The sequence below is a fragment of the Oryctolagus cuniculus genome, chromosome 3 (assembly GCF_051225735.1).
Source record: "Oryctolagus cuniculus isolate XC-2025 breed Fujian yellow rabbit chromosome 3, ASM5122573v1, whole genome shotgun sequence".
Lineage (NCBI taxonomy): Eukaryota > Metazoa > Chordata > Mammalia > Lagomorpha > Leporidae > Oryctolagus > Oryctolagus cuniculus.
Window position 1 is genome coordinate 176,354,691 of NC_142869.1, and position 26,207 is coordinate 176,380,897.

The 26,207-nt window shown below is 38.6% G+C and overlaps 1 protein-coding gene across 1 annotated transcript in view; it reads right to left on the reverse strand.

Annotated features, from left to right (window-relative positions):
- CNTNAP2 (contactin associated protein 2) overlaps positions 1 to 26,207 on the reverse strand; it is a 2,149,916-nt gene that overhangs the window by 1,090,841 nt on the left and 1,032,868 nt on the right. The window contains exons 6-8 of the mRNA XM_089329590.1: positions 19,697 to 19,881; positions 13,748 to 13,891; positions 9,768 to 10,032 (exon numbers count right to left, since the gene is read on the reverse strand). Of these exons, the coding sequence (XP_089185716.1) occupies positions 9,768 to 10,032; positions 13,748 to 13,891; positions 19,697 to 19,881 (594 nt within the window). The remainder of the gene's footprint in view (positions 1 to 9,767; positions 10,033 to 13,747; positions 13,892 to 19,696; positions 19,882 to 26,207) is intronic.

The following is a 26,207-nucleotide window of genomic DNA, read 5'->3' on the forward strand; positions in this document are numbered from 1 at the left end:
CTTTCTAAAGATTGGCTTATGTAATTGAAAGGCTGATGTAGAGAGAGAAATGGAAAGAGAGAGAGAGAGGGAGGGAGAGAGGGAGAGATCTTCCATTTGCTGATTCTCTCTGCAAAAGCCAGTAACAGTCAGGGATGGGCCAGCCAAAGTGAGAAACTCCATCTGGGTCTCCCATGTGGGTGGGAGAGAAAAACCCAAGCACTTGGGGCATCATCTTCTGCCTCCTAGGGCACATTACATCGCATGCTTCCTGCATCAGCAGGAAGTTGGATCTGAAGCGGAGGAGTTGGGACTAGATATTAGGCACAGCCATATTGGGATGTAGAATACAAGGCATGCGAAACAGTGGCTTAACCCATTGTTCCCATACACACTCTCCATCAGCTGAGGCCTTTAAAACATTATCTGGGACCTACTGGAAGTTTTTACCTCCATTTGATCCACCAAAGTTTACTAAAATTTTACCTCTCCTTGCTTTTCAAACTTACTAGATGCACACAAATACAATCATGTTTTATTCATCTTCCTAAAAAAGGCATAGAACATATTTTAAAAGACCTGAAATCTTGTAGAAATGAGAATGGATATGGTATCCTGGAGTGTGATTATAAATTAAAATGTCCCCTTTGCTTTCTAAAGAATAAATCAATACTTAACATCACAAAACTCTCCCATCCCCACCCAGCCTTTTTTCCCTTTCATCTTGGAATATAATGTGTCTATTGATGTGGAAAAAGTGCAGCCGCATGCACTGAAGTATAATTAAAGGTAGCTTTCCACTCAGCTTGCATGATGATAGGACAGCCACTCTGGGACTAAAAATATAATAAAAAGCCGGTTGGGCGAAGCTACCCTGGGAACAACACACCATTCACTCCAGTGCTTTTTACTTGGTACCATGTGGCTCTCCCAGCGAGCCTCCTTGTGAACTTAGGGGACTAAAATCAGCTAAATGTGTTGTAGATTTGTCCAAGGATATCTAAAATTATACTCAGAGGTATAGACTATGTCTATTATCTATAGATCCATAGCTATACTTCTTTTGACATTTACTATGCTGGAGAAGCTATGCTGTTCCCATGCAAGTTCAGGCTCCTAATTAAAATGAACACAGTGCTTCATGGCCAGCCTTCCCTGGGCTTTGTCTTCCATCTAAGAGTCTAGAGGAATGTTTGTCTTAAAATGACAGATTTGAGTTTTGCAGGATCTACAAGCCCACAAAAAGCATGAAAATCTACAAGTTATTTTTAGCTGCTTATTTTGTAGAAGTACAGGTAGATAAATTGTGGGTAAAAAGAGCTTTCATTCATTGACTCACCACTAAGAGATAAATCGATAAGCTGTTACCCAATAGCTAGCAATATTAAGGAAACATGCTCTCATATAGTATCTGTCTGTCTGTCTATCCATCCATCTTCTACCTATCATCAATATATCTGTTTTTATGTCCATCCAACACACTGACAAATAGTTTCAAAATGGAAAGTGTGGCATTTTTTCACAATTTGTTACGTATGTTTTCAAATACTAAAAAGTTATAGGCCCATGCCCAGTTTTTTGCATTTAATAAATGCCATTAAGGAAATTAAATTTCCGCTTATCATTTAAATGCCAATTTCTTAAAAATTGACTACATGTGCTTCTTATTAAATAGGGGAGCCAGAATTAGATACAGATATAACTTAGGCTTTGTAATTCCCACTCATATTGGTAAATATTTTATTTTTCAGGAATATCATCAATGATCAATTATTTTGTAACTTTCTTTTTATCATAAATTAATGTTCATTATAGAACACATATATAGGAGTAAATCTGAGAGGTATTAAGAAGTAAACAAGGGGCCAGTGCTGTGGCATAGCATGTAAAGCCACCACCTGCAGTGCCAGAATTCCATATGTGCACTGGTTCAAGTCCTGGCTGCTCCTCTTCCCATCCAGCTCTCTGCTATGGCCTGGGAAAGCACTAGAAGATTGCCCAAGCCCTTGGGCTCCTGCACCCACATAGGAGACCCATAAGAAGCTCCGGCCATTGTGGCCAATTGAGGAGTGAACCAGCGGATGGAAAACCTTTCTCTCTCTCTCTCTCTCTCTCTCTGCCTCTCCTTCTCTCTCTCTGTAACTCTGACTTTCAAATAAATAAATCTTAAAAAAATGAAATAAACAAAATGAGCTAATGATCTACCAATTAGAGACTGTTAGTATCTTTCAGATTTTATTTCGTTCTCACCCTCTTCTAGCCATCTATATATTTAAAATAATAATGCCAGGGTCACATTCTACTTAGATTTTTCTAAATGCTTTTATTCACAGTATTATATTTTACCATGACATTGAACTTTATCTGAGAAACATGATTTGTACTGGCAACAGCATTTCACACAAGAATACCCTCTTTAAAATCATCTGTCCATTTCTAATTATTTGTTTTCACTTATCTCAATTACCATATATATGTTGAAATAAATACCTCTAACTAAATCTTTATTTTCTTAGAATCATAATGATTCAGATTTAATAGATCAAAGGAGAGTGACATTTTTAATTATGTTCTATTAATTATAATTTAAATTTGATTTAAGGAATATAAAATGCATTACTAAATAATTCTCCAATCACTTTGCTTTAAACATTATAAAACAAATCATTTGAAGTATGTGAAGTATTCCTAAACACTAGTTAATTTTTGAGTTATGGAAATTTATTTTAATGAATCTTGAAATGACTGCAGCAGTTTTAAATCAGAGAGCTGGAAATCATTTCTCAGCAAACAATTAAAACATAAAAATTTGTGTTACAAATGAGAACTTTCTTTTCTGATTGGATGAAAAAGCTGCTTCACAATGCAAATTATCACTGAAATTTGGAAATTGGAAAGAATGAACTTTTTAAAAGAAATATTAAAGTACTGCCTACATTTAGAAAGAAAACCACGAAAAGAGATATTGCAATTACTTAGGATGAACAGACAGTGTTTTGTGTGGTCTCAGACAAGCACCTAATTTACCCAGACTGAACGGGATTTTGCCAATATCTCTCAGCATGCCCCCCAGCCACATATTAAAGTAACAAAACAACTGTTTTTTCCATTGACACATTCAAATGCCACTCAAAGGTTTACTAAGGATATTTTGCTAGCAAGCAAAAGTAAATAAAACAAAGCCACACAAGATTTTCTTTGGGGACAGAAATACAAACATAGATGATCTTTGCTGAGTACAGGTGCCTGCTACAGTGTGGATGCTAAACAGTCACTGTAAAACTGAAGCAATGTCTACACAAACAAAACAAAGAGGTTCAAACACTTGAGCTTAACCAAACAATTGATGTAGGAGCAGGACATATTCTGCTTTGTTTACAGAGGCTGTGTCTACATGGAGAGAAAGTGATTTTTCCCAATAGGTGAGAGAGGTCATTAGTAGGGATAACTTTCCACTATGTAAATACTGAATCACATTTCATAACCTTATTAATATGGGCATAGCAGATTGAGTATGTACTGTCCTAAATATTTGTTCACATTTAGTGATATAAAATCCAGGAATGTTGCAATAAAACTCTTGTTTCAAATGCTAGGTAGTTTTTTTTTTTTTTTCATTTTGGCAATACATCATAGAGGAATAAACTTTATTATTTTTTACTGTCACTATGATACTACAATATGGTTCCTGGAATGTATATTTTATCTTCCAATGAGCAGTTATGGGAAAAAATGCACCCAGATAACTAAAATCTTTAAAAATTCCAACATTTTAAATGAAAAGACAAAACAGTAATCTAAGTTTTCTAAACTGTTTTTAGACATGAATCATTGTAGGGTCATGGCAACTTTTTCAACATAAGCAAAAAAAAGTGTAGAAATTTTTATAGGGTATAAATAGCAAGGCAAGGGGCTGATGTTGTGGGGCAGCATTTTACGCTGCCTGTTGGAATGCACAGGTTGTCTGTCAGAGAGCTTGGTTTCAGGCCTGACTGCTCTGCTTATGACCCAGCTTCCTGCTAATGTGCCTGGGAGGCAGTCAATGACGAATCAAGTATTTGATTCCCTGCCACCCACAGAGGAGACCCAGAGGGAGTTTTGGGTCCTGACTTTGGCCTGGCCCACCCTTGACTATTGCAGGCATTTGGGAAGTGAGCCAGCAAGGGGAAGATCCCTCTTCTCAGTCTCTCCCTCACTCTCTGTCACTCTGCATTTCAGATAAATAAGTAAATAACTCTTCAAAAAGTACAATAGCATGGTAAAGTTCATGTTATGAACCTCTGTCAGCAGGCTTTGAGTTTGACACAAGTTTTTTCTTATTGTGTTTTGATAAAAATTGCTTGAAAAGCAGTTTTAGGTCCCCTTTCAAACAGGCTTTTCAACTGAAAGTTAAAATAACATTGTATATAGAATGAACAGATGTTATCCACTAGACCCTTTTTAGCTTCTAGTTTTTTTATTACTACTTATTACTAATAAAGATAATGTGTAGGGGCTGGCACTGTGGCATAGTGGGTAAAGCCGCTGCCTGCAATGCTGGCATCCCATATGAATGCCAGTTCAAGTCCCGGCTGTTCCACTTCTGATCCAGCTCTCTGGGAAAGTAGTGGAAAATGGTCCAAGTCCTTAGGCCCCTGTTCCCATGTGAGAGACCTGGAGGAAGCTCCTGGATTCAGATCAGCCCAGCTCTGGCCATTGCGGCCATTTGGTGTGTGAACCAGTGGATGGAAGATTCTCTCTCTCTCTCTCTCTCTCTCTCTCTCTCTCTCTTCATCTGCCTCTCTGTAATTCTGAAGTTCAAGTAAATAAATAAAAATGTATTCTTAAGTCAGTCAGTAACTACTGTGCTAAAGAAAAAACAGAGGAATGCTTTTTAAAAATTAATGTTACAATTAAGAAAATGTTTTGACAAAAAGATAACTTGCTCTGCAAATTCAGCATTACCCAGGTTTGACTGTTTTTTTTTTGTTTTGTTTTTTTTTTTTTTTTTTTGACAGGCAGAGTGGACAGTGAGAGAGAGAGACAGAGAGAAAAGTCTTCCTTTGCCGTTGGTTCACCCTCCAATGGCTGCCGCTGCGGCCAGCGCACCGCTCTGACCCAAAAGCAGGAGCCAGGTGCTTCTCCTGGTCTCCCATGGGGTGCAGGGCCCAAGCACTTGGGTCATCCTCCACTGCACTCCCTGGCCACAGCAGAGAGCTGGCCTGGAAGAGGGGCAACCGGGACAGAATCCGGCGCCCCGACTGGGACTAGAACCCGGTGTGCCGACGCCGCTAGGTGGAGGATTAGCCTATTGAGCCATGGCGCCGGCCTATGACTGAGTTTTACAGGTTGAGTTCACTGTCAATGACTAATGAGATTTGATTTTTTTTTTTTTGACAGGCAGAGTGGACAGTGAGAGAGAGAGACAGGGAGAAAGGTCCTCCTTTACTGTTGGTTCACCCTCACTGACCGGGACTAGAACCCTGGGTGCTGGCGCTGCAGGTGGAGGATTAACCTATTGAGCCATGGTGCTGGCCATAATGAGATTCTTGAAAAAGTAATCATAACTTGAAGAGAAAGATACAAGACAGAGTGAATAATATAGTCAATATTCTCTTAATTTTAAGAGTCATTTTGAATTGATTCCCAAAGATATAATAAAAATTTTAACTGAATTAGCTTCATTTAGTACTTGAGAACTTAAAGCAAATACAAGTTACAGGTAAACAGCAACAATATTTAGAGTCCTTATGTTGTCTTCTCAATGCCCTGTGTGTGTACACAAAAATGCTTTTAGTGTGTATTTTTCCTTCTAGACTTTCTGCATTTTTGAAATATTTCAAAGCAAGCTATGTGAAACAAGAAATAAAAATTGACATTTTTCAATGTTCATGCTGATTAAAAACAGAATAGACATGGAAAGGATATTGGGTTAACTATTTTCTCATCGTTGCTTTTTAAATTAACTGGGTAAAATCAAATGATGGGGGTCGGTGCTGTGGCAGAGTTAATCCTCTGCCTGTGGTGCCAGCATCCCATATGGGCACTGGTTCTAGTCCCGGCTGCTCCTCTTCCAATCCAGCTGTCTACTATGGTCAGGGATGGCAGCAGAGGATGCTTGGGCCACTGCACCTGTGTGGGAGACCCAGAAGAAGCTCCTGGCTCCGGGCTTCCAATCAGCTCATCTCTGCCCATTGCTGACATCTGGGGAGTGAACCAGTGGATGGAAAACCTTTCTCCCTGTCTCTCCTTCTCATTGTCTGTAACTCTACTTCTCAAATAAATAATAAATAAAATCTTTAAAAGAAATCAAATGATGAATTGCGTTTTATGGACTCCACAAGTATTTTTAGCATGAATGAATTAGCACAAGATAAAATATTTTTTTTAAAGATTTTCTTTATTTATTTGAGAGGTAGAGTTACAGACAGTGAGAGGGAGAGACAGAGAGAAAGGTCCTCCTTCCGTTGATCACTCCCCAAACGGCCGCAATGACCGGAATGTGCCAATCTGAAGCCAGGAGCCAGGAGCTTCTTCCTGGTCTCCTGTGGGTGCAGGGACCCAAGGACTTGGGCCATCTTCTACTGCTTTCTCAGGCCACAGCAGAGAGCTGATTGGAAGAGGAGCAGCCGGGACTAGAACCGGTGCCCATATGGGATGCCGGCACTGCAGGCAGAGGATTAACCTACTGTGCCATGGCGCTGGCCCCCAGGATAAAATTATTTTAATGGATGTATATAAATTACTTAACTACTCTTCTTCGAATGTGAGTGGTGATAATTAAACCTTAGTTTCCATTATGCATATAAGAAAAAAAATATTTGAAATATTAAGGCAATTTCATTTAACTATGTCATAGTGGGCCATAGAAATGCTTATAATTTATACCAGGTTCCTTTAATTTGCAGTCTGTGAAGTCAAGGTTACCTAGATTTATAGCTAAATTGACAAAAATTTCTAAATTCCATTTTCATCACCTTCAGGAAAATATATTACAATAAATTTGTTGTCACACTTTGGAGATCTTTGCATTTTTCTATTTTTTTAAATGAACATAGCTTAAATTAGAATGAGACTATGTTGGAGTCCTAAATGAGGCAAATAACATTAATCAATGTTTATTGATCACCATGGTTAAGAAGTTATTATTTCATTTTTCATAGCCTGTGTCAGATGGAAATCCAGAAACAAAGTTGGGTTTCCTCAGACAGTGCCAGGAGGGAGGACTTCATACTCATGCTTTTAGTGTTTAGTGGTTAGGAAAATATGATTTGCCATTAACAGTAGGAAGTTTTTCTGTGGTACACATTTGTATGTGTATTTGTTTTGTCTATTATTTTGGTCTTTCTAGATATTTTCTACTTGCTCTAAATCTCTCCCAGTGAACTTGTTCTGGGAAGCAATGATAAAATATGGTTGATCCATCATTCTGACTAAACATTCAGGGAGAATGTAAAACTAACAAAGCAAAAACAAAGTGAGGTTTCCACGATAGCTTTAGATTTCAATAATTCAGGCACACATCTGACATAACAGTTCTTATATCTTCTTTGTTTTTTTTGGGGTTGCATATATTTTTTTTTATCTTTTATTTAATGAAAATAAATTTCCAAAGTACGACTCATGGGTTACAATGGCTTTCCCCCCCATACCGTCCCTCCCACCCACAACCCTCCCCTTTCCCACTCCCTCTCCCCTTCCATTCACATCAAGATTCATTTTCAATTATCTTAATATACAGAAGATCAGCTTAGTATACATTAAGTAAGGATTTCAACAGTTTGTTCCCACACAGAAACATAAAGTGAAAAATAATAGATGATTTTTTTTAAATGATGATGAAATCAGATCAGACCTATTGTCATGTTTAATCCCAGTGAGAGTCAAGTTGGGAATTGATAATTTCTTTTTTTTTTTTTTTTTTTTACAGAAGATCAGTTTAGTGTACATTAAGTAAAGATTTCAATCGTTTGCACCCCCATAGAAACACAAAGTGAAATATACTGTTTGAGTACTCGTTATAGCATTAAGCCTCAGTGTACAGCACATTAAGGACAGAGATCCTACATGAGGAGTAAGTGCACAGTGACTCCTGTTGTTGACTTTACAAATTGACACTCCTGTTTATGGCATCAATAATCTCCCTATGCACCAGTCATGAGTTTCCAAGGCTATGGAAGCCCCTTGAGTTCTCCGACTCTTATCTTGTTTAGACAAGGTCATAGTCAAAGTGGAGGTTCTCTCCTCCCTTCAGAGAAAGGCACCTCCCTCTTTGAAGACCTGTTCTTTCCACTGGGATCTCACTCACAGAGATCTTTTTGCCAGAGTGTCTTGGCTTTCCATGCCTGAAATACTCTCATGGGCTTTTCAGCCAGATCCGAGTGCCTTTAGGGCTGATTCTGAGGCCAGAGTGCTATTTAGGACATCCGCCATTCTATGAGTCTGCTGAGTATCTCACTTCCCATGTTGGATCACTCTCCCCTTTATTTATTCTATCGGTTAGTGTTAGCAGATACTAGACTTGTCTATGTGCTCCCTTTGACTCTTAGTCCTTTCATTATGATCAATTGTGAACTGAAATGTCTTATATCTTCTTTGAATAGGTTTCCAGGAGTAATCCTTAGAGTGGGGCTACACAGAAACACAGAGCCTATTTTAGAGGAAAGAGATATCCATTAGCAGGAAATACTTTGTTACTGAATATTAGTTCAAAGATTGAGTGTTGAATTCAGCCAAAGTTTCTGGAGCACCTCTTCTATTACAGGTACAGTTCTATACACTCGAGTTACAAGAACAGGTATGGTCCATGTTCTAAAGGAACTTTCAGCCTACTGGGGCAATAAGGTAAACACAGAGCTGATGTGTTGGAAACTGTGGCAAGTTTATGCGTAGGGTGTGACGCAGGAGCATGGCCTGTATGGCACTCAGAGCCATGGGGAAGCTGCCCAGATTCCCTGTTACCACTCCCTCCCCCAGCAATGGGTTTCTCTGCAGGAGGGTCTCAGTAAATGTTAGTTTTCTTGCCATCTCCTATTTTAAGATAAGCACAAATTTCACAAGGAGCATCTATGGAAATTATATTATTGTTCATTGCCATATTGGATTTATTTTTCTTTTTGTAAACATCTAAGTGTGTAAAATAACTTTGATGACACAGTATTAATAATAAAAGACTATTCCAGGATTGGTAAGTCTTTAACTAACAACATTATTTAAGCATCAGCTACGTTATCACTACAATACCAAGTTTAAAAATGACTACGTTTAGTCAACAAGTCTTCCCCTCAGTTGATACTTTCACTTTGTCATTCCAGTTTGCATTCGTTTTTATTTTTATCCAACAATTTGCCTAATTTTAGAGAGGTCACTTTGGAGTTTTGATTCAGGTATCTGAAAACTCTTCCTTGAAAGGTATAATTAAATTAATATAAGCTTGTTAACATTTTATAGGTATTTGAACATTCATGAAGTCAAAAGATACCAGATACTGTCATGTTATTAAAATAGAGTCTCTGTTTTAAGCCTAAAATATTCACTTAGAGTAACAATTTCTCTATAAACATGGACTAGCGTTTGTAATGAATAGATGATATCGACACACTAACACAATCTCACCCAACGCTGCCTTACCCTTTCAACAATTTCCCAAGATTCCATTATTCAACCAGCACACAGTGTCACCATGTATCTCAAATAAGTGAACTGAAACATAATCATGATCACAGAACACCAACAAAACACAACACAGCCACAGCTTTGGAATCTGCCAAGGCAGTTTCAGGTGCAAATGTCAAAGAGATGTCACTGACCTGAGGAAATATCTATCTGGCTCATCTTGGTCTGGGTGACGTTGATGTGGACCCCCACTTTGCTCTCTGTCAGGTCGATTTCCACGTTGCCCAGGTTATCTGCAAACTGACTGAAGAGCAGGAGACCATTGGGGTTCCAGGTCCTGAACTGGAAACTGACTGAAAACAGATCCTGATTAAGCCGTCCAGGTACCTCCAGGTAACTCGTAGCATTGAAAAAGACAGGCACCGTATAGGGCTCCACACAGGAGAAACTCAAATTTCCCTATAAAACAGAAAGGCAGATAGGAAACGACATGAGCATCCACATTAGACTGTTTGCAGAGCTATCGTTCTGTACATTGTTGAAGCAGGGCTTGAGCTTCTGCCAAACACTGACATGGTGGAACAGCATGGATTCAGCAAGTGGGTGGATCTTTCTGGATTTGCTGGGCAGGTAAGATCTACCATTGCACAGCCACTGACCATCTAGTTGAGGGTGTAACAAGCACCATCCATCAAGGGATTGACAACTTGACAGCCTGCCGCGATGGGTTGACCACAGGATGCGACAGGTGTACCTGTGTTGTAGCCGTGAGTGTAGACCCCTGAAGGTTCTGCAGGCAGCAAAGCTGTTGCTGGCGGGGCACCAGCTGGGAGAGAGAAGTCCCTGTCTGCTTGCGAGGTCCAAGCCAGTACATCTGTTACCCAGGTCCCAGTGGGAACAAGGGCTACTTGTTTGCTGATTATTAAACAGATATTTAGGGGGACATATCCTTGTCTTTTATCTGCATATCTAACAAATGTTAGTTAATATTAACTACTTAGCATCAGTGCAATTGTATTTACTTCATATTATTTTGTTATACAACCCAAAATCCCATTAAATTCTCATAAAGTGTGCTTATATAATGCATTAATGCTTGTGGAAAAGTGTACAAAATGAAAAGAAAGTATGCAATAATTCAGGCTTTCTCCTCCCTACCATAGTCTTCCTTTTTGGCATAAAAATTTGTTTGCAACTCATATACACTGAATTTCACATTCCAGTGCATAAGTACTTTCCCTTATATGAAAATCTAAAGTTGCTACCTACTTCTTTTATCCTGCCATATAATTTCAGTAAATGTAATTTGATGACACTTTCATTAAGTACTTCTCTATAAATACTTACATACATATGCATATATGTGTATATATATATATATATAAATTATTTACAACATCACACTTTTACGCCAGATATCTGGTTAATCCATTTTAGCATATGGAGCATTAAATGTAAGGATGATTGTCTCCTTGAATTAATATTCAAATTAAAATCGCTATGTACCTTCGCAGATGATTATTTTCAAGTGGTTGCTTATACCAATGAGAACTGCCTGTTCTTAATAATTGAGATGTTATAACTGACCACATACATGTGTTGGAAGAATGGTCTCTCAAGCAAAATTAAAGGTCTTTTTTGGATAATGTGCTGACTCCGTAGTAAGTGCTCAATGCGGGAATGAGTGTATGGGAGAGGGAGTAGGATCAGTGCTGATCAGTTGCAATGAACAATCAGCAGCTGACATATCTGAAAACAAATTTCTTACATAAATATTTGCCTTTGTTTGCAAAATGTCCTACATTTCTTTTCTGGCCTAAGGTTTTCAGATTGTGTGTATGTATGTGTGTGTGTGTGTTTGTGTGTATTTAGAAGTTTCTTCTATGCCCATGAATATATTTGTTAAAAGGAATATACTTATAATTTTTTAAGCTTTACAAAATATTTTTGATATTCAAGTTTGAAACAGGGTTTAAGGCACAATATATTTTGCAATTCAACTTCATTTTGGAATGAATCTGCTCAGTAGGGTTCTGCATAGTCTGAGCAGCAAAGGAACACTCCCAGGACCAGCAGTGAGGTTGGGCAGAAATAACATTTCACCTCTTCTGAAAGGTGAGCAATAACAGAAACGGGATTCTGATGATCTGAATTCTGTGCCTTTTTGTCTTCAGCAACAATTTCTGAGAAACCATTTTAGAACCATTTTATGCAAAGTTTAAAACAGTGTATATACAAGCATATTTTTCTAGAAAAGACAGAAGATAGCATGGAAGAAGACCATGACCTTGGGAGTCATATATTGTGAAGGTGCAACCCACATGCCATCACAGTCGTCTTGGGAAGTTACATCTGCAGATTAAGTCTCAATTTTTTTTACCTACAGAATATTGATATCTTTCTCAGAGTAAGGTTCTCAGATTACCATAAATGTTTGTAACATACCTACCACAGGGTCTATTACCTATAAATGGAGCTCTTAATATGCTTCCTCTATTATTTATGTACTGTATGGGAAAATTTCATCAAATTCAACTTTTGATTATTATTATAATTTTATTCCTTTCAAGAAATATTTATTAAATAATCATTTAATATTAAATTATTATTTTATAGCTTATTATGTACAGTCTGAACTCCATGTATTCATTCAGAGATCACCATTTGTCCAAAACTTTATGAAAATCCGAGGCTCAAATTTGGGGCCATGATATAGATTTTCAGAGTTTATTTTTAGTGCAAGCACTCATGGGATTCTCTCTTCCAATGGCTATGGCTCCCAACCATATGGATTTCTGGAGTTTGAAATAGTTTCTGGTCTTGCATAATCATAGGCACCCTATGACAATGACTTTTTGTTAATATCTTTAGGGGTCTGATGTGTTGTGAGTGGGGGAAGTGGGGAGTTAAGGCAATTTCTTTAAAAATATTTATTTTTTTATAAAATATATACATAGAGAGAGACAGAGAAAGAGAAAGAGAGATAGAGAGAGACACACAAACACACACACACACACAGAGAGAGAGAGAAAGAGAGATCAATCTTTCATCCACTGGTTCACTCCCAAAATGGCTGTGGCAGCCATAGCTGTTTCAGGCTGAAGCCAGGAGCCTGGAATTCCATCCAGATCTCACCCATGGATGATGCTACTTTCCCAGGCATTGTTAGCAGGAAACTGGACTTGAATTGGTTCTCTGTCATGGGATGCCACTGTAAGTGGCAGCTTATCCCAGTGTGCCACAGCACTGGCCCCAAAGTAGCATTTAACAATAAAGTAATCTTAGAACAATAAAATTTGGAAAGTTAGGCACATACAAGGTTTTCAAAAAGTTCATAGAACATGCATATTATGAAATGTTATATGTGACTTTTCTCTCCATTTCTAATGTTTTTTCTCATTAGTTTCAGCCATATCATTTTATTTTAATCCAAGATTCTATTTTAGTGGACTTGGTTTTGTACAACCTGTAGCCATCTCCAAAAATCAAATGTAACCACAATAAGGGAAATCCCCATCTGAGTATATAGGTGTTTTTTTTTTCATATATATATATATATATGTGTGTGTATATATATATATATATATATATATGGTACAGCTTTCACAGTCCAATGGTATCATGCTTTTAATCAAGTTTTATTTAATTGTTTAATATTCTGTATGATTAGAACTTTGACACAAAGGTATTTACATATTTGAACAAATTATCCTAGGATGTACGAAAATGAATACAGTGAAGTTCCTGGTTTAAAATCTTTAAGATATTGAATTAAACCACGAGCAAGAAACACAGAGCAGACATAAAGGAACACTTGGAAATGTGACACTGCCAACGTAAGGGCTGCTAAGCTGCCAGCACGAAGCTCCTGCAAGGATGACTCCTTGCCGACGACTGGATCCAGGAAACACTGGGCATCACAGGCTGGTGTCTTGTTTGAACAAAGCCTGCCCCAGAGTCCAGGCCAGGTTACCTCAGGAGCTATTATCTATTCTCCAGGTATATCAAGAATCATACAATTCCAGATAATTCAAAAGTATTTTTTTAATTGTTGAGTCCAACATAAACATGATGAAAAATGCTACTTTTACGGTAGTTGATCAATACCCAATAAAAATCCAAAAAAGTTCTTCAATGTTTTGTAGACTGATACTTTGAGGTGTAAGATTCTTACCACATTTGATGGTTCTAATTTCTTCCTTCTGGCCAGATCAGTAATGTTGATGCCGTTATAGTTAATGCTTTCCATGCAGCCTTTGAAATTCTTTCTGCTGCTGGAACTTGGCTTGCCGGAGAAAGGTATGCCTCCAAAGGTTATCTTCAATTAAAAAAAAATGTAAAAAGTTACATGGCAATACAACACTCCAGATAAAACAATGACTACAGCCAAGGTCACATATCTTTTTTTACTTCCATCAAAATATACAAACATAATATTCTGCCTCCAAAATATGTCACATATTTCATTTCATTCTGTTACTGGACTGTGTAAATGAATCATTCATTCTGACAATTACATCAAAAAGCAAACAACAAATTGCAAAAATCCCTTGCATCTTTATTAACCTTAAGGTATTGTATAAATTTTTCTGAGAACACTTTAAAAGATTTTATCCAGCAAACATTTTATCAAGTAATGTTAAAAATATATTTTCATGTTTATCATTCAAAGACATACTATCAATAAGTGCCTCGAGTAATCTTGAGATAATCAGCCCTAATGTAATAAGCTGATAAAATTACAGCCCAAAGCAAGGAATATTGTATTTACTCTCTGTAGACTTAGTGTGGTCAAATGATCACTGCAGTCAAAAGTTTGTTAAGTTTATTTGAATACAGAAACTAGCTCAAAAGTATCATTAGTAGATTGATTGGAGGCTTCTGAGGACTTGTGCACTTTAAGCTGAACAATATGTCCTAAATGATATTATAGGTTTTCCAAATCCTAAGGAGTAAAGTCGAGGCTTCTTAAAGACTTGCTCTGGGGACAACTGCTTATAGAAGGAGGGTATGCATTTTTCCATTTGTCTTCATCCAAGTTAGAGTATAGTGGCATTAAATTCATATGCTACAAAATTATACTTAATATATTGCTAATAATGGCAGTTAGTACTAATAGTAGATTTATAGCATAAAATCAAGCTATTAATCACAGCTGCACAATCAAGATACTTAAAAAGAAACTATTAGTCAATATATACAATTATTAGTTTTTCTTGTGTATTTCTTAAAGCAATTGAAATAGTCAAAGACACCTTAAGAAGTCAGGATCTCTTATTGGAAACCAAAGGCAAAGATGTTTGTGTTTTAGGAGGTTTTTCAGCGAGTGAACTGGCATTTTAATAATTATTTTTGTAGGAAAAAAGACACAAAATAATGTTGGTTTATGAGGCATTATGAAAAAGATCCTCACTAAAAATAATTTTTTTATTAACAATGGTTAACTGAATATAAACAGTTTGTCAGGATGTTCATGTATAGGAAGAATGGGGTAATATTGAGGAAATACACACAAATATAGATACACACAGAAAATTAGAAAGCTACAAGAAATAGTAAAATCTAAAATTTTAGAATTAATGGGGAAATATTTAAAGTTGCACTGAAAAGATTTTATTAGGTATTGCATACTCCTAACTAATACCAAATGTGGTAATTAGTACTAACAAAATGGAGTGCCCTGTTTCCTGTTTATACATTTTTTAAAGACTCATTTTTATTTCAAAGTCAGATGTCAGACATACAGAGATAGGAAGAGTCAGATTGGGGGCAAGGGAGAGAGAGACAGAGAGACAGACAGGCAGACAGAGATCTTGCATGCACTGGTTTACTCCTCAAATGGCTGCAATGGCCAGAGCTGAGTGAGGCCAAAGCCAGGAGCCAGGAGCCTTTTCCAGGTCTACAACATGGGTGGCAGAGGCTCAGGCACTTGGGCCATCAGCCTTACCCACTAATCCCCAATTACCTTACCCTATACGATCTTTTATGAATTTTGCCCCGATTGATAGCAAAAAACATCTTCTCCTTAATGACATACAACATTACATTTTGAATAAAATTATTAAATGCCAGTGTTAAAGTATTGTCTTGCTCCCTCTGTGCGCAGTCTCTTTAATTGGAGACGTTCATTGGTTTTGGGGTGCTGATTCCAATGCTCCTTAGAGTTTCTCTGATTTCAGGAGCCCTAGGCACTTATTGCACATCACCAGCGAGATTTTCAGGAAGGATCACAGGCTCAAGTGAGCAGGTTCCTTACAACTAAGTGGATTCTGATCCCAATCCCTATTGTAATCAATCAAATATAAGCATATCACTATTCCTAGTAATGTATTCTCAAGGTAAAATAAACTGGTTGGACCACAAAATCTATTCTGGTATTATTATTCTGATAATAAATAAAATTGTTGCATTTGTCAGTTTACTAATTAGGTATTTATACAGTTCATACAGTGGAGTTATTACTGTTATTACCATCCAATAATCATACCTCTAAATAAATAATTGCATTAGCAATTTTGTGAGCTACAATGTATTTACACAGCATGATACAGACTCACACAGAGATAGCACAGAGACTACTACATACTCTAGGTGTGATTTTTCTCACCTTTTTAAGGCAAAATTTATGCTTTTCAGCTGGATAGTTGATATACAACATTTAGCAGCCTCTTTGAAACTCGTTTTGGTCTCATGATATTTAGTTATAAGGGCTGTGTGTGACTCCAAGAGCTGCTGTCAAATGGGGAGGACACAAGCTTATCTGCTCTCGTTCTGCTGCTGGGTGGAAGGCCAAGTGGAATGTGAGCAGCCATTCTGAAGTGAACGTCCAGCAGGCGCATGGACAGAGCAGCAGAGAGATACAAGAGGACTGCTATGGAGCTGCCGTGGAACGAGACCCCAGATTGCTCTTATATGAATGAGGACAGCCATGCGTCTACTGCACACAGCCTAACTGATCTTGTGTGTAAGCTCTATGCACACAGACACACTTCTGCTGACTCCATTGCCTCCTCACATAAACCTGTGAGAAATACACCATGATATTAATTGCAGAGGAGAATAAGAACTATCCACTGGAATTCAATAACTAAGAGGCAGAACGAGATTCAGATTCAGGCTTCTGCTCCCATTTGAGTCTATGTGATTGATTGGCTCCACCATCCTTGCCGGTTTGCGGTTCTGTAGTGGATGAGGGAGAGCCATTCCTCTACTTCCCAAAGAGAGCTACACTGCAAAGGATAAGGGCACAGTACGCAGAGCAGGTGTCTCCCAGAACTGACTGAAGAAGGGAGGCTGTGCAGGCCAGGCAGCAGTTAGCTTCTCCCGCCTTTGGTTTTGTTGGCTGAGAGGGGGAGCACGGTGAAGTGCATCTGTGCATCACTGCTCTCCTCCCAGGCCACCATTAGCTCACAGCTGGCTGCAAATGGTGATCGGCCCACTCTGCGGTGTGCCTGGCTAAAACAGAAAGGGAACGCTTAGGCAACCTCCACACTGACTTATGCCAAAGAAGCAAAGTGGTATTCTCTCATTTCCTCCAAGCTGCACATCTCTGGGGTTGGTGATAGGAACATTTATTCTCCCTTAGCATTGCTGCGCTGGATCCTTCCTCTCATAATGGCTCATGAGAACTGAGTTTAAACATAACTACTCTTTCAATTATATTATATGGAGATTAATGTAAACAAATTACATTAAATAGAAAATAACTATATAGCATTCACCTCTAAATTTTACTGTCATATATGAGGTTATATTTATGTCCCTATGAAGGAAATACTGCAAAAATGATGTGCTATTGTGCTCATCTGGCCAATCCCTTGCTGAGTACTGTCATGTTAGTAGCATGAAAGCAACCATGGCGGGGATTTTGCACCATGAAAATCCTCAAATGCTACATCAAGACCTTCCTTCTCTTCTCCCTTAGAGAGAGCAGGTTATTAAGCACTTAGTGGCACACCCCTGCCTTCAGCCTCAAGGCCCTTTGCTTAGACCACACTGGAAGAACCAAAGCACTGCGATTTCAGGGACACAGTGCCTGTTTGAGTCCTGGTGTTAATTCCATCCCAGTTTCAGGCTGTTGCACAGCTGGGAGGCTGCAAGTATTAGCTCAAATGTTTGTGTCCTGTCACCAACATGGGAGACCTGGGTAGTGTTCCTGACTCCTGGCTTTGACCTGGTCCAGCCATGTTGCAGGCATGTCGGCAGTGAACCAGTGGATGGAAGCTCTCTCTCTCTCTCCGTCTCTCTGATTTTCAAATTAAATGAAAATGAAGAAATAATTTAAAGAGAAATTTATAAATAAAATTGGATAACAGACACATCTGCACACATGCAGCTGCAACTTCAACACTCGTCTCTAAGGAACAGTAAAATGGCACAGCGAACTCACAAGGGTGCTCCAGAATATGTTATTTTAGTTTTTGAGGAAACATGACAATACTTGACATTCTTTGGACACTGGGGAACCCTAGCCTGTGCTGGTTTACCATTCCAGTATTAGATCATGCCGCATTCCTTCTGATGATGGCCTTTGTTTTTGAAGCCGGGTTCTTGGTTGTTCCTTTGATAAAAGTAAGGTGTATCACAGAAAGTAAAAAGTGGAAAAGAAAACGAGAAGAGCAGCATCAAGTTTGATTCCAAAATCTGATAAGGTACAGTGTACTCATTCCATGAATACGAATTGCCATTAAGAATGAGGTAGAATATGTTTATTTTCAAATGGCTACCAAAGTGTCAGGACATAATTTTTTAAGTCATTTGGATCCAATGGCCTAGGGATGATGTGGAAATACTATTGATGCAACTAAGTGTGGGGAGCAACTGAGACTAGACTAAATTACTGGAACTAGGACTAATTCTATGCATCTGCTCTCCCACAATATGGCGTTGGGGAGGAGCAAACAACTACGCAGCTGCCTCATCAGTTTGATAAGCTGCAGGAGCTGATCCTGCTCCTGATTGGAGGAGAGCAGCGTGCTCGGCGTGTGGGCAGCAGAGTTGGGATTGGTGGAAGAGGACTATAAAGGAGGAGAGAGACAACATGCACCAGGAACATCTGAGGAACATCTGAGCAGCCCCCGAGAGAGCCGGCCGCGGTGTGCGGCTCCTCCGCAGAAGCGGGGAAAGCGGCAGGGGGTGCTGCCCCTCCATGGAGGTGGAGGGGTCAGCAGCTAACCCAGGACTGCGTCATTCCTCTGCGAGTGAGGGATCGGCAGCCAACCCGGGAAGAACCAGCAGCAAATCCGGGGAGGGCCAAGCAGACAAAAGAACAGCGCAGGGTCCTGCGTGAATGGGGGAGCGACACTAAGCTGTCTATGAACTGAGAAATTTTGGAAAATTCTGGCAAAATAATATTTCAGCACATCTATTTGAATTTTATGATGTTTTTGTACATTTAGTGCTTCCTTTTTCTCTTACTGTGTGCACACCATGATGAAAATCTTAAAACAGACTTACTCACATATTTGAATAAAAGGTTTGATGAGCATTTTAAGGTTGAATTGCTCTCCAAATAATGTATTAAAAGACCTAATATGCCTACTAGTATATTATGAGGCTATAAAAATAAATAAATATAAATATATATATTTGCAGGGTCAATGTGATCATCATTTTTAATCTCTAGATGGTAAAAGTCTTTCGATTTATGACAATGTCTTTAAGTATTCTTTATTTTACTTTATTTATTTAATGACATTTATACGTGAGAGGATAAAACTTGCCAAAAGACCTATCAACAATCATGAATTAAAAATAAACAGAAACCAGAACTCAGGAATTCGTGCTCGATGTTTTACAACACACGCTGGACCACACTGCACATGACGCAGCTCAAGAGGAGTAGCTGCCGCAAATACCAGGGTAAAGAGGACAAACCAAATTCACTCTGAACTTATTAAATGTCCCTCACAGCAGGGTCTACCACCTTTACATTATTGCTTTGCTACTAATATTTTTAAAAAATGTTTCAAATTTTCATGGTGAGTGTTTTAGAAATAAACAAAATGACACAGTTTCATACTATCCTAGAACGGTTCCTCTTTCTTTGGAGAGAAAAGGGACCGCGTGCAGGCGGGCACAATAGTCACAGCCGGGAGCAGGTGCGGCTGGCTCCCCTGCGTACCTCGTAGTCCAGGTCCAGGTAGTCGAACTCGCCGTTGGTGCGGAAGTGTTGCATGCTCCTGTCCAGGGTGAGGTTGATGCTCCGTCCCTGTCGCTCGATGACCACGGAGTGCCAGTGGTGGTCGTCCAGCAGGCTGCCCGTCATCACGGACGTGTGGCCGTAGATGGGGCCAAGCTGGTTGCTTCCTGAGTCACGGGAGTGAACGAGAAACAAGGCAATGACCACCTGGCTGACTGCAGGCAAGCGCAGATCTTCCGCTGCCCATGCCCACCTGCCCATGTCCCTGTAGGGCTCCACCCGCTGAAGTCCCGCTGGGGAAAAGCAGCCGTGGCTATGCTTAAAACTGCTTTGATCCCAAGTGTATGGAGGTTGTTAAACATGGGAAAAATGCTCTCCTTTAAATAAAGTGCGGGCTGCTTCGAATGTGCGTGTGTAGGCTCCTTAGATGGCCAGTCTCTCATGAGCTGGGTTCTGATGCTGGCTGCACCGCCAGCTGATGCGTGACCGAGAGGAGTTGAAGACGGCTCTGCGTCTCGAATTCCTCATGCTAAAGGAGAACAAGAGCCCCAAGCCTCATGGTGTTGCTGGGACGATTTGATGGATTCATACAGCATAGAACTGAGCACACTTCTGCATACCGTGAGCACTCATTAACAGTCACCTAATCTAATCTCTTACAACCGTGATTAGCATTGGTCAAGACAATGCAGAATGGCAGTTCTCAATTTTCATTGAATCCAAAAGTCATCATAGTAAAATAATATTTAATAGCAAAGAAAATGTATTCATTATCAATTAAAATAAAAAAGTACATATGTCATTAATCTAACCCAAAGGAAATTAAATTGGCAAACAAAAAAAGTGGTCTGCACCTCAATGTTTATTGCAGCTCAATTCACAATAGCTAAGACCTGGAATCAACCCAAATGCCCATCAACAGTAGACTGGATAAAGAAATTATGGGATATGTACTGTATAGAATACTATACAGCAGTCAAAAACAATGAAACCCGGTCATTTGCAACAAGATGGAGGAATCTGGAAAACATCATGCTGAGTGAATTAAGCCAGTCCCAAAGGGACAAATATCATATGTTCTCCCTGATCGGGGACAACTAACCAAGCAAAGGAAACCTGGTGAAGTGAAATGAACACTATGAGAAATGGTGACTTGATCAGCCCTTGCCCTGACTGTTCATGAACAACTTAAATACTTTATCCCTTTTAGTATTTTTTTGTTTGTTTGTTCTACTTAATACTATTGGTCAAATTCTGTAATTAATAGTTTTGAAGTAAGGTTTCTATAGGAACAAAACTACAAATAAGAGTGAAACATTGTTAGAATTCATAATGTTTTTCAAGTTCATCTCCAGATGCTTTTTACATATTTTATACCATTCTTCAGTTTAATCAATAGATATTGCTTTTTATGGTCGGGGAAAATTAAATGCTATAAAAATATAATATGGTTTCAGCATAAATGATAAATGAAAGTAGGAGAGATACACAATTAACTATCACATTGAATTCTCTCTCCTTCTCTTCCTTTCTTTTCTGTCTCTCATCCTCCTTCCCCCTACTTCCTCCCCTAATTTTTCCTTTCCCCTTTCATTCCCTCCTCTCTCCAGTCTCTTTGCCTCCCTCCCTCTCCCTCCTTCCTTCCTCTCTCCCTTCCTTCCTTAAATCCTTCCCTCCCTCCTTCCTCCTTCTTTCCTCTTCTCCTTCTTTCCTTTCATGACATTTAATATTCTAATGAAATACCTTACACATATAAGGGGACTTCAAATAGGTCATGGAAAATGGAATTAAAACAAGTTTATTTAGTTGCAAGAATTTGTTGAAAAACATGCATGGCTTTTTCATTATATGTATTTTCCATAAACTCTTTAAAGAGCTTTTGTTTCATCAATGTATGTGTAAACACCTCACATTTTCTCTGGTTCTCCTAGATCATCTTTGCTCAGCCTACGGTGAAATTAAATGTTGACATGCCATGGTGAGTGTGTGTGTGTGTATGTGTGTGTGTGTGTGTCTGTGTGTGTAGTGAGACAGGGAGGGTATGAAGAATTGGAGGATGGATAAGGAGAGAGAAATAAGCAAGAAGAAAAGTAGGAAAAAATCCAAATGAAAAGGTTATGCTGAGTCTTAGTATAAATATTTATACTGAAGATGGCGCAGCAGATATTTAGATAATGGCATTAAAGAGTGACAGCAATTATTTGAGTATATGTATGGCTGGGTCGCTCATAAATTCTCTCCAGTCAATAAAACTCTGTCACTAATCTTTCCAGTGGAAAATAATGAGCTTTTTTGTGAGGTCATATAATCTGCTGCTTGTTTCAGAACAGTTATATCACACATCTGTGAACCGCTGACATTAAAAGCTTATTCTACATGCTTCATATGGGAAAAAAAAGGAAAACAGATTTGAAAAATAAATATCTTTAGATATAATTTACTCACATAGCAATGATTTAACCATATGTGCACAAGCATATTTACAAGTACTTATATATTATTATTTATAATTACATCCATTATTACAAATGGAGATACTACGCAGAATTAGTGAGCAAAATGAGCACAACTATTTCTACCATTCATTCTCATTTCAGTTCTTTTTTTATAAACATATATTTAATTATAGATATAAATGTTATATAGGTATACATATATTGTAATATACTTATTATAAAAGCATGAATATTGTATTTATGTGTGTAGTATAAAATTTAAGTTAATATTTTATTGTATTTCCACACAAAATTAAGTTAGCAGAGATATTTTATTTGCATTAACACAATTCTATAGTTAACTTTTCGAACAAATTTTTGACATTGCTATTAATACTGCAAGCTTACTTTGGATGTAAATCTCTTATAATCATTTGTCATTTCTCCTATGATTACTAGGCCAAAATATGTGGGCTCTGATGATGTGTTGCAAATTTTGTTTTCTGAAAATATTTCTTGAGTTACAGAATGGTATAAAATATTATTTTTCTCACTTTCTTAAAAACATTGATATTAACATTTAAAACATATTTCTTGACAAGAACTAATAACTTTTTATTTTATTGTATATTTCTTTATAGCTAATGTGTTTGAGCATTTAGTATTTTTAGAGTTTTTTTCTTTTATGGATTATCTTTTATTTATGTAATCTATATTTCCTCCTACCACCTTAATATTCTTATACAATGCTATTATTTCTTTTTTTTTCACAGGGAGAATTAGACAGTGAGGGAGAGAGAGACAGAGAGAAAGGTATTCCTTCTGTTGGTTCACCCCCTTAATGGCTGCCATGGCCGGTGCACTTCACCGATCCAAAGCCAGGAGCCAGGTGCTTCCTCCTGGTCTCCCATGGGGTGCAGAGCCCAAGCACTTGGGCCATCCTCCACTGCACTTCCGGGCCACAGCAGAGAGCTGGACTGGAAGAGGGGCAACCGGGACAGAATCCAGCACCCCAACTGGGACTAGGACCGGGTTCTATTATTTCTTATTAATGAATTACATTAAACATCTATATGTGACTTTTGCAATTTCCTAGGCCTCATATGTATTTTCCTGATTATTTTAGTGTATAAATGTATACTTCTTCATAATTAATTGATACAGATAGTCTATTTGATTCCATTCTATTGTTTTTCTTGTAGAAGTTATGGTTTCTACCCAATCAGATTTTCAATGTGAAGAGCTTTATAATAAAGGATATATCTTTAAAACAATGTGTCACTACCTATAAAAAAACTAATGGAATTTACATATTTTAGTATAATATTGATTTTAAAGTAACAAGTGTTAACATATAGGGAGAATGGGCACTACTGAGTTCCAAGATGGTGGATAGGGAGGGAGCTTACTGCTCTAGTCCAGAAGACAGTTTACAGAAAGTGTAGAGAGTACAGTCTCAGGGAAGAGTTAGGGAGAAAACGGCAGAGGAGACTCTACACAAGCCAGAAGGATATGGTAGACCTAGTTGGAGGGTGTGGATGCCCACAGTATACAATACACAAAAAATCAACTGCCTTTGTATACACAGGCAATGCCAAGGTTAAGACTGAGTTTTTAATATTAATCCCATTCACAATAGGTACAAAAACTATCAAATACCTTGGAATAAATTTAACCAAGGATGACAAATATCTCTACAATGAGAATTATAAAACATTAAAGAAAGAAATAGAAGATACAAAAAAATGAAATTCCAAGTTCATGGATTTGAAGAATAAATATCATCAAAATTTCCATTCTTCCAAAAGCAATTTACAAATTCAATGAGATATCAATTAAAATACCAAAGACATTCTTCTCAGAGCTAGAAAAAATGATGCTGAAATTCATATGGAGGCATAGCAGACCTCAAATAGCTAAAGCAGTCTTGGAGAACAAAAAGAGCTGGAGGCATCACAATACCAGATTTCAAGACATACTACAAGGCAGTTATAATCAAAGTAACCTGGTACTAGTACAAAAATGGATGGAACAGAATAAACCAGTGGCCAGAAATCAATCCAAACATCTATAACCAACTTATATTTCACCAAGGAGCTAAAACCAATCCCTGGAGAAAGGACAGTCTCTTCAACAAATGGTGTTGGGAAAACTGGATTTCCACATGCAGAAGTATGAAGCAAGACTCCTACCTTACACATTACACAAAAATCCACTCAACATGCATTAAAGTTCTAAATCTATGACTTGACATCCTCAAATTATTAGAGAACATTGGAGAAACCCTGCAAAATATTTGCATAGGCAAAGACTTCTTGGAAAAGACCCAGAGACACAGGCATTCAAAGCCAACATTAACAAATGGGATTACATCAAATTGAGAAGTTTCTGTACACAAAAGTACACTCAGAAAAGTGAAGAGGCAACTGACAGAATGGGAGAAATTGTTTGCAAACTATGCAACTGATAAATATTTAATAAGCAGAATATACAAAGGGATCAAGATACTCCACAACAACAAAACAAACAACCCACTCAAGAGATGGGCCAAGGACTTAAACAGACATTTCTCAAAAGAGGAAATCCAAATGACCAACAGACACATGAAAAAATGTTCAGGATTACTAGCTGTCAGGGAAATGAAAATCAAAACCACAATGAGGTTTCACCTCACTCCAGTTAGAATGGCTTTCATACAGACATCTACCAACAACAAATGCTAGTGAGGGTGTGGAGGAAAAGGTACTTAGTCACTGTTGGTGGGAATGCAAAATGGTAAAGCCACTATGGAAGACAGTTTGGTGATACCTCAAAAATCTGAATATAGACCTACCATACAACCCAGCCATCCCACTCCTGGGAATTTATCCAAGGGAACTGAAATCAGTAAACAAAAGAGTTATTTGTACCTCCATGTTTATTGTAGCTCAATTCACAATAGCTAAGATTTGGAATCAACCTAAATGCTCAGAAACTGAAGACTAGATAATGAAATTATGAGATATAAGGCCAGCGCCATGGCTCAACAGGCTAATCCTCCACCTGTGGCGCCGGCACACCGGGTTCTAGTCCCGGTCGGGGTGCCGGATTCTGTTCCAGTTGCTCCTCTTCCAGGCCAGCTTTCTGCTGTGGCCCGGGAGTGCAGTGGAGGATGGCCCAAGTGCTTGGGCCCTGCACCCCGTGGGAGACCAGGATAAGCACCTGGCTCTGGCCTTCGGATCAGCTTGGTGCGCTGGCTGCAGCGCACCGGCCGCAGCGGCCTTTGGAGGGTGAACCAACTGCAAAGGAAGACCTTTCTCTCTGTCTCTCTCTCTCTCACTGTCCACTCTGCCTGTCAAAAAATAAAATAAAAATAAAAAAGAAATTATGAGATATGTACAGTATGGAATAATACACAGCAGTAAAATAAAATGTAATCCAGTCATTTGCAACAAAATGGGTGAATCTGGAAAACATCACACATAGTGAAACAAGACAGTCTCAAAGTGACAAATACTATATTGGTCTCCCTGATCTATGAAAACTAATAGAGCACCTAAAACTAAATCTCTAGAAGTGAAATTGACACTTCAAGAAGGGATGACTTGAGCTGCTCTTCTGTTGACTATCCAGGAACAATTTCTTTTTTTTTCATACTATTTGTTGAACTCTTAACATAAAGTTAACCATATGTGTATAAAGTCAATTGAAAATAGATCTCAGGCTGGCGCTGTGGCTCACTAGGCTAATCCTCCACCTGCGGTGCTGGCATCCCGGGTTCTAGTCCCGGTCGGGGCGCCAGATTCTGTCCTGGTTGCTCCTCTTGTGGTCCAGCTCTCTGCTGTGGCCCAGGAAGGCAGTGGAGGATGGCTCAAGTGCTTGGGCTCTGCACCCACATGGGAGACCAGGAGGAAGCACCTGGCTCCTGGCTTTGGATTGGCACAGTGCGCTGGCTGCAACGCACTGGCCATAGCGGCCACTTTGGGGATGAACCAAAGGAAAAAGGAAGACCTTTCTCTCTGTCTTTCTCTCTCTCACTGTCTAACTCTGCCTGTCAAAAAAAAAAAATGAAAATAGAT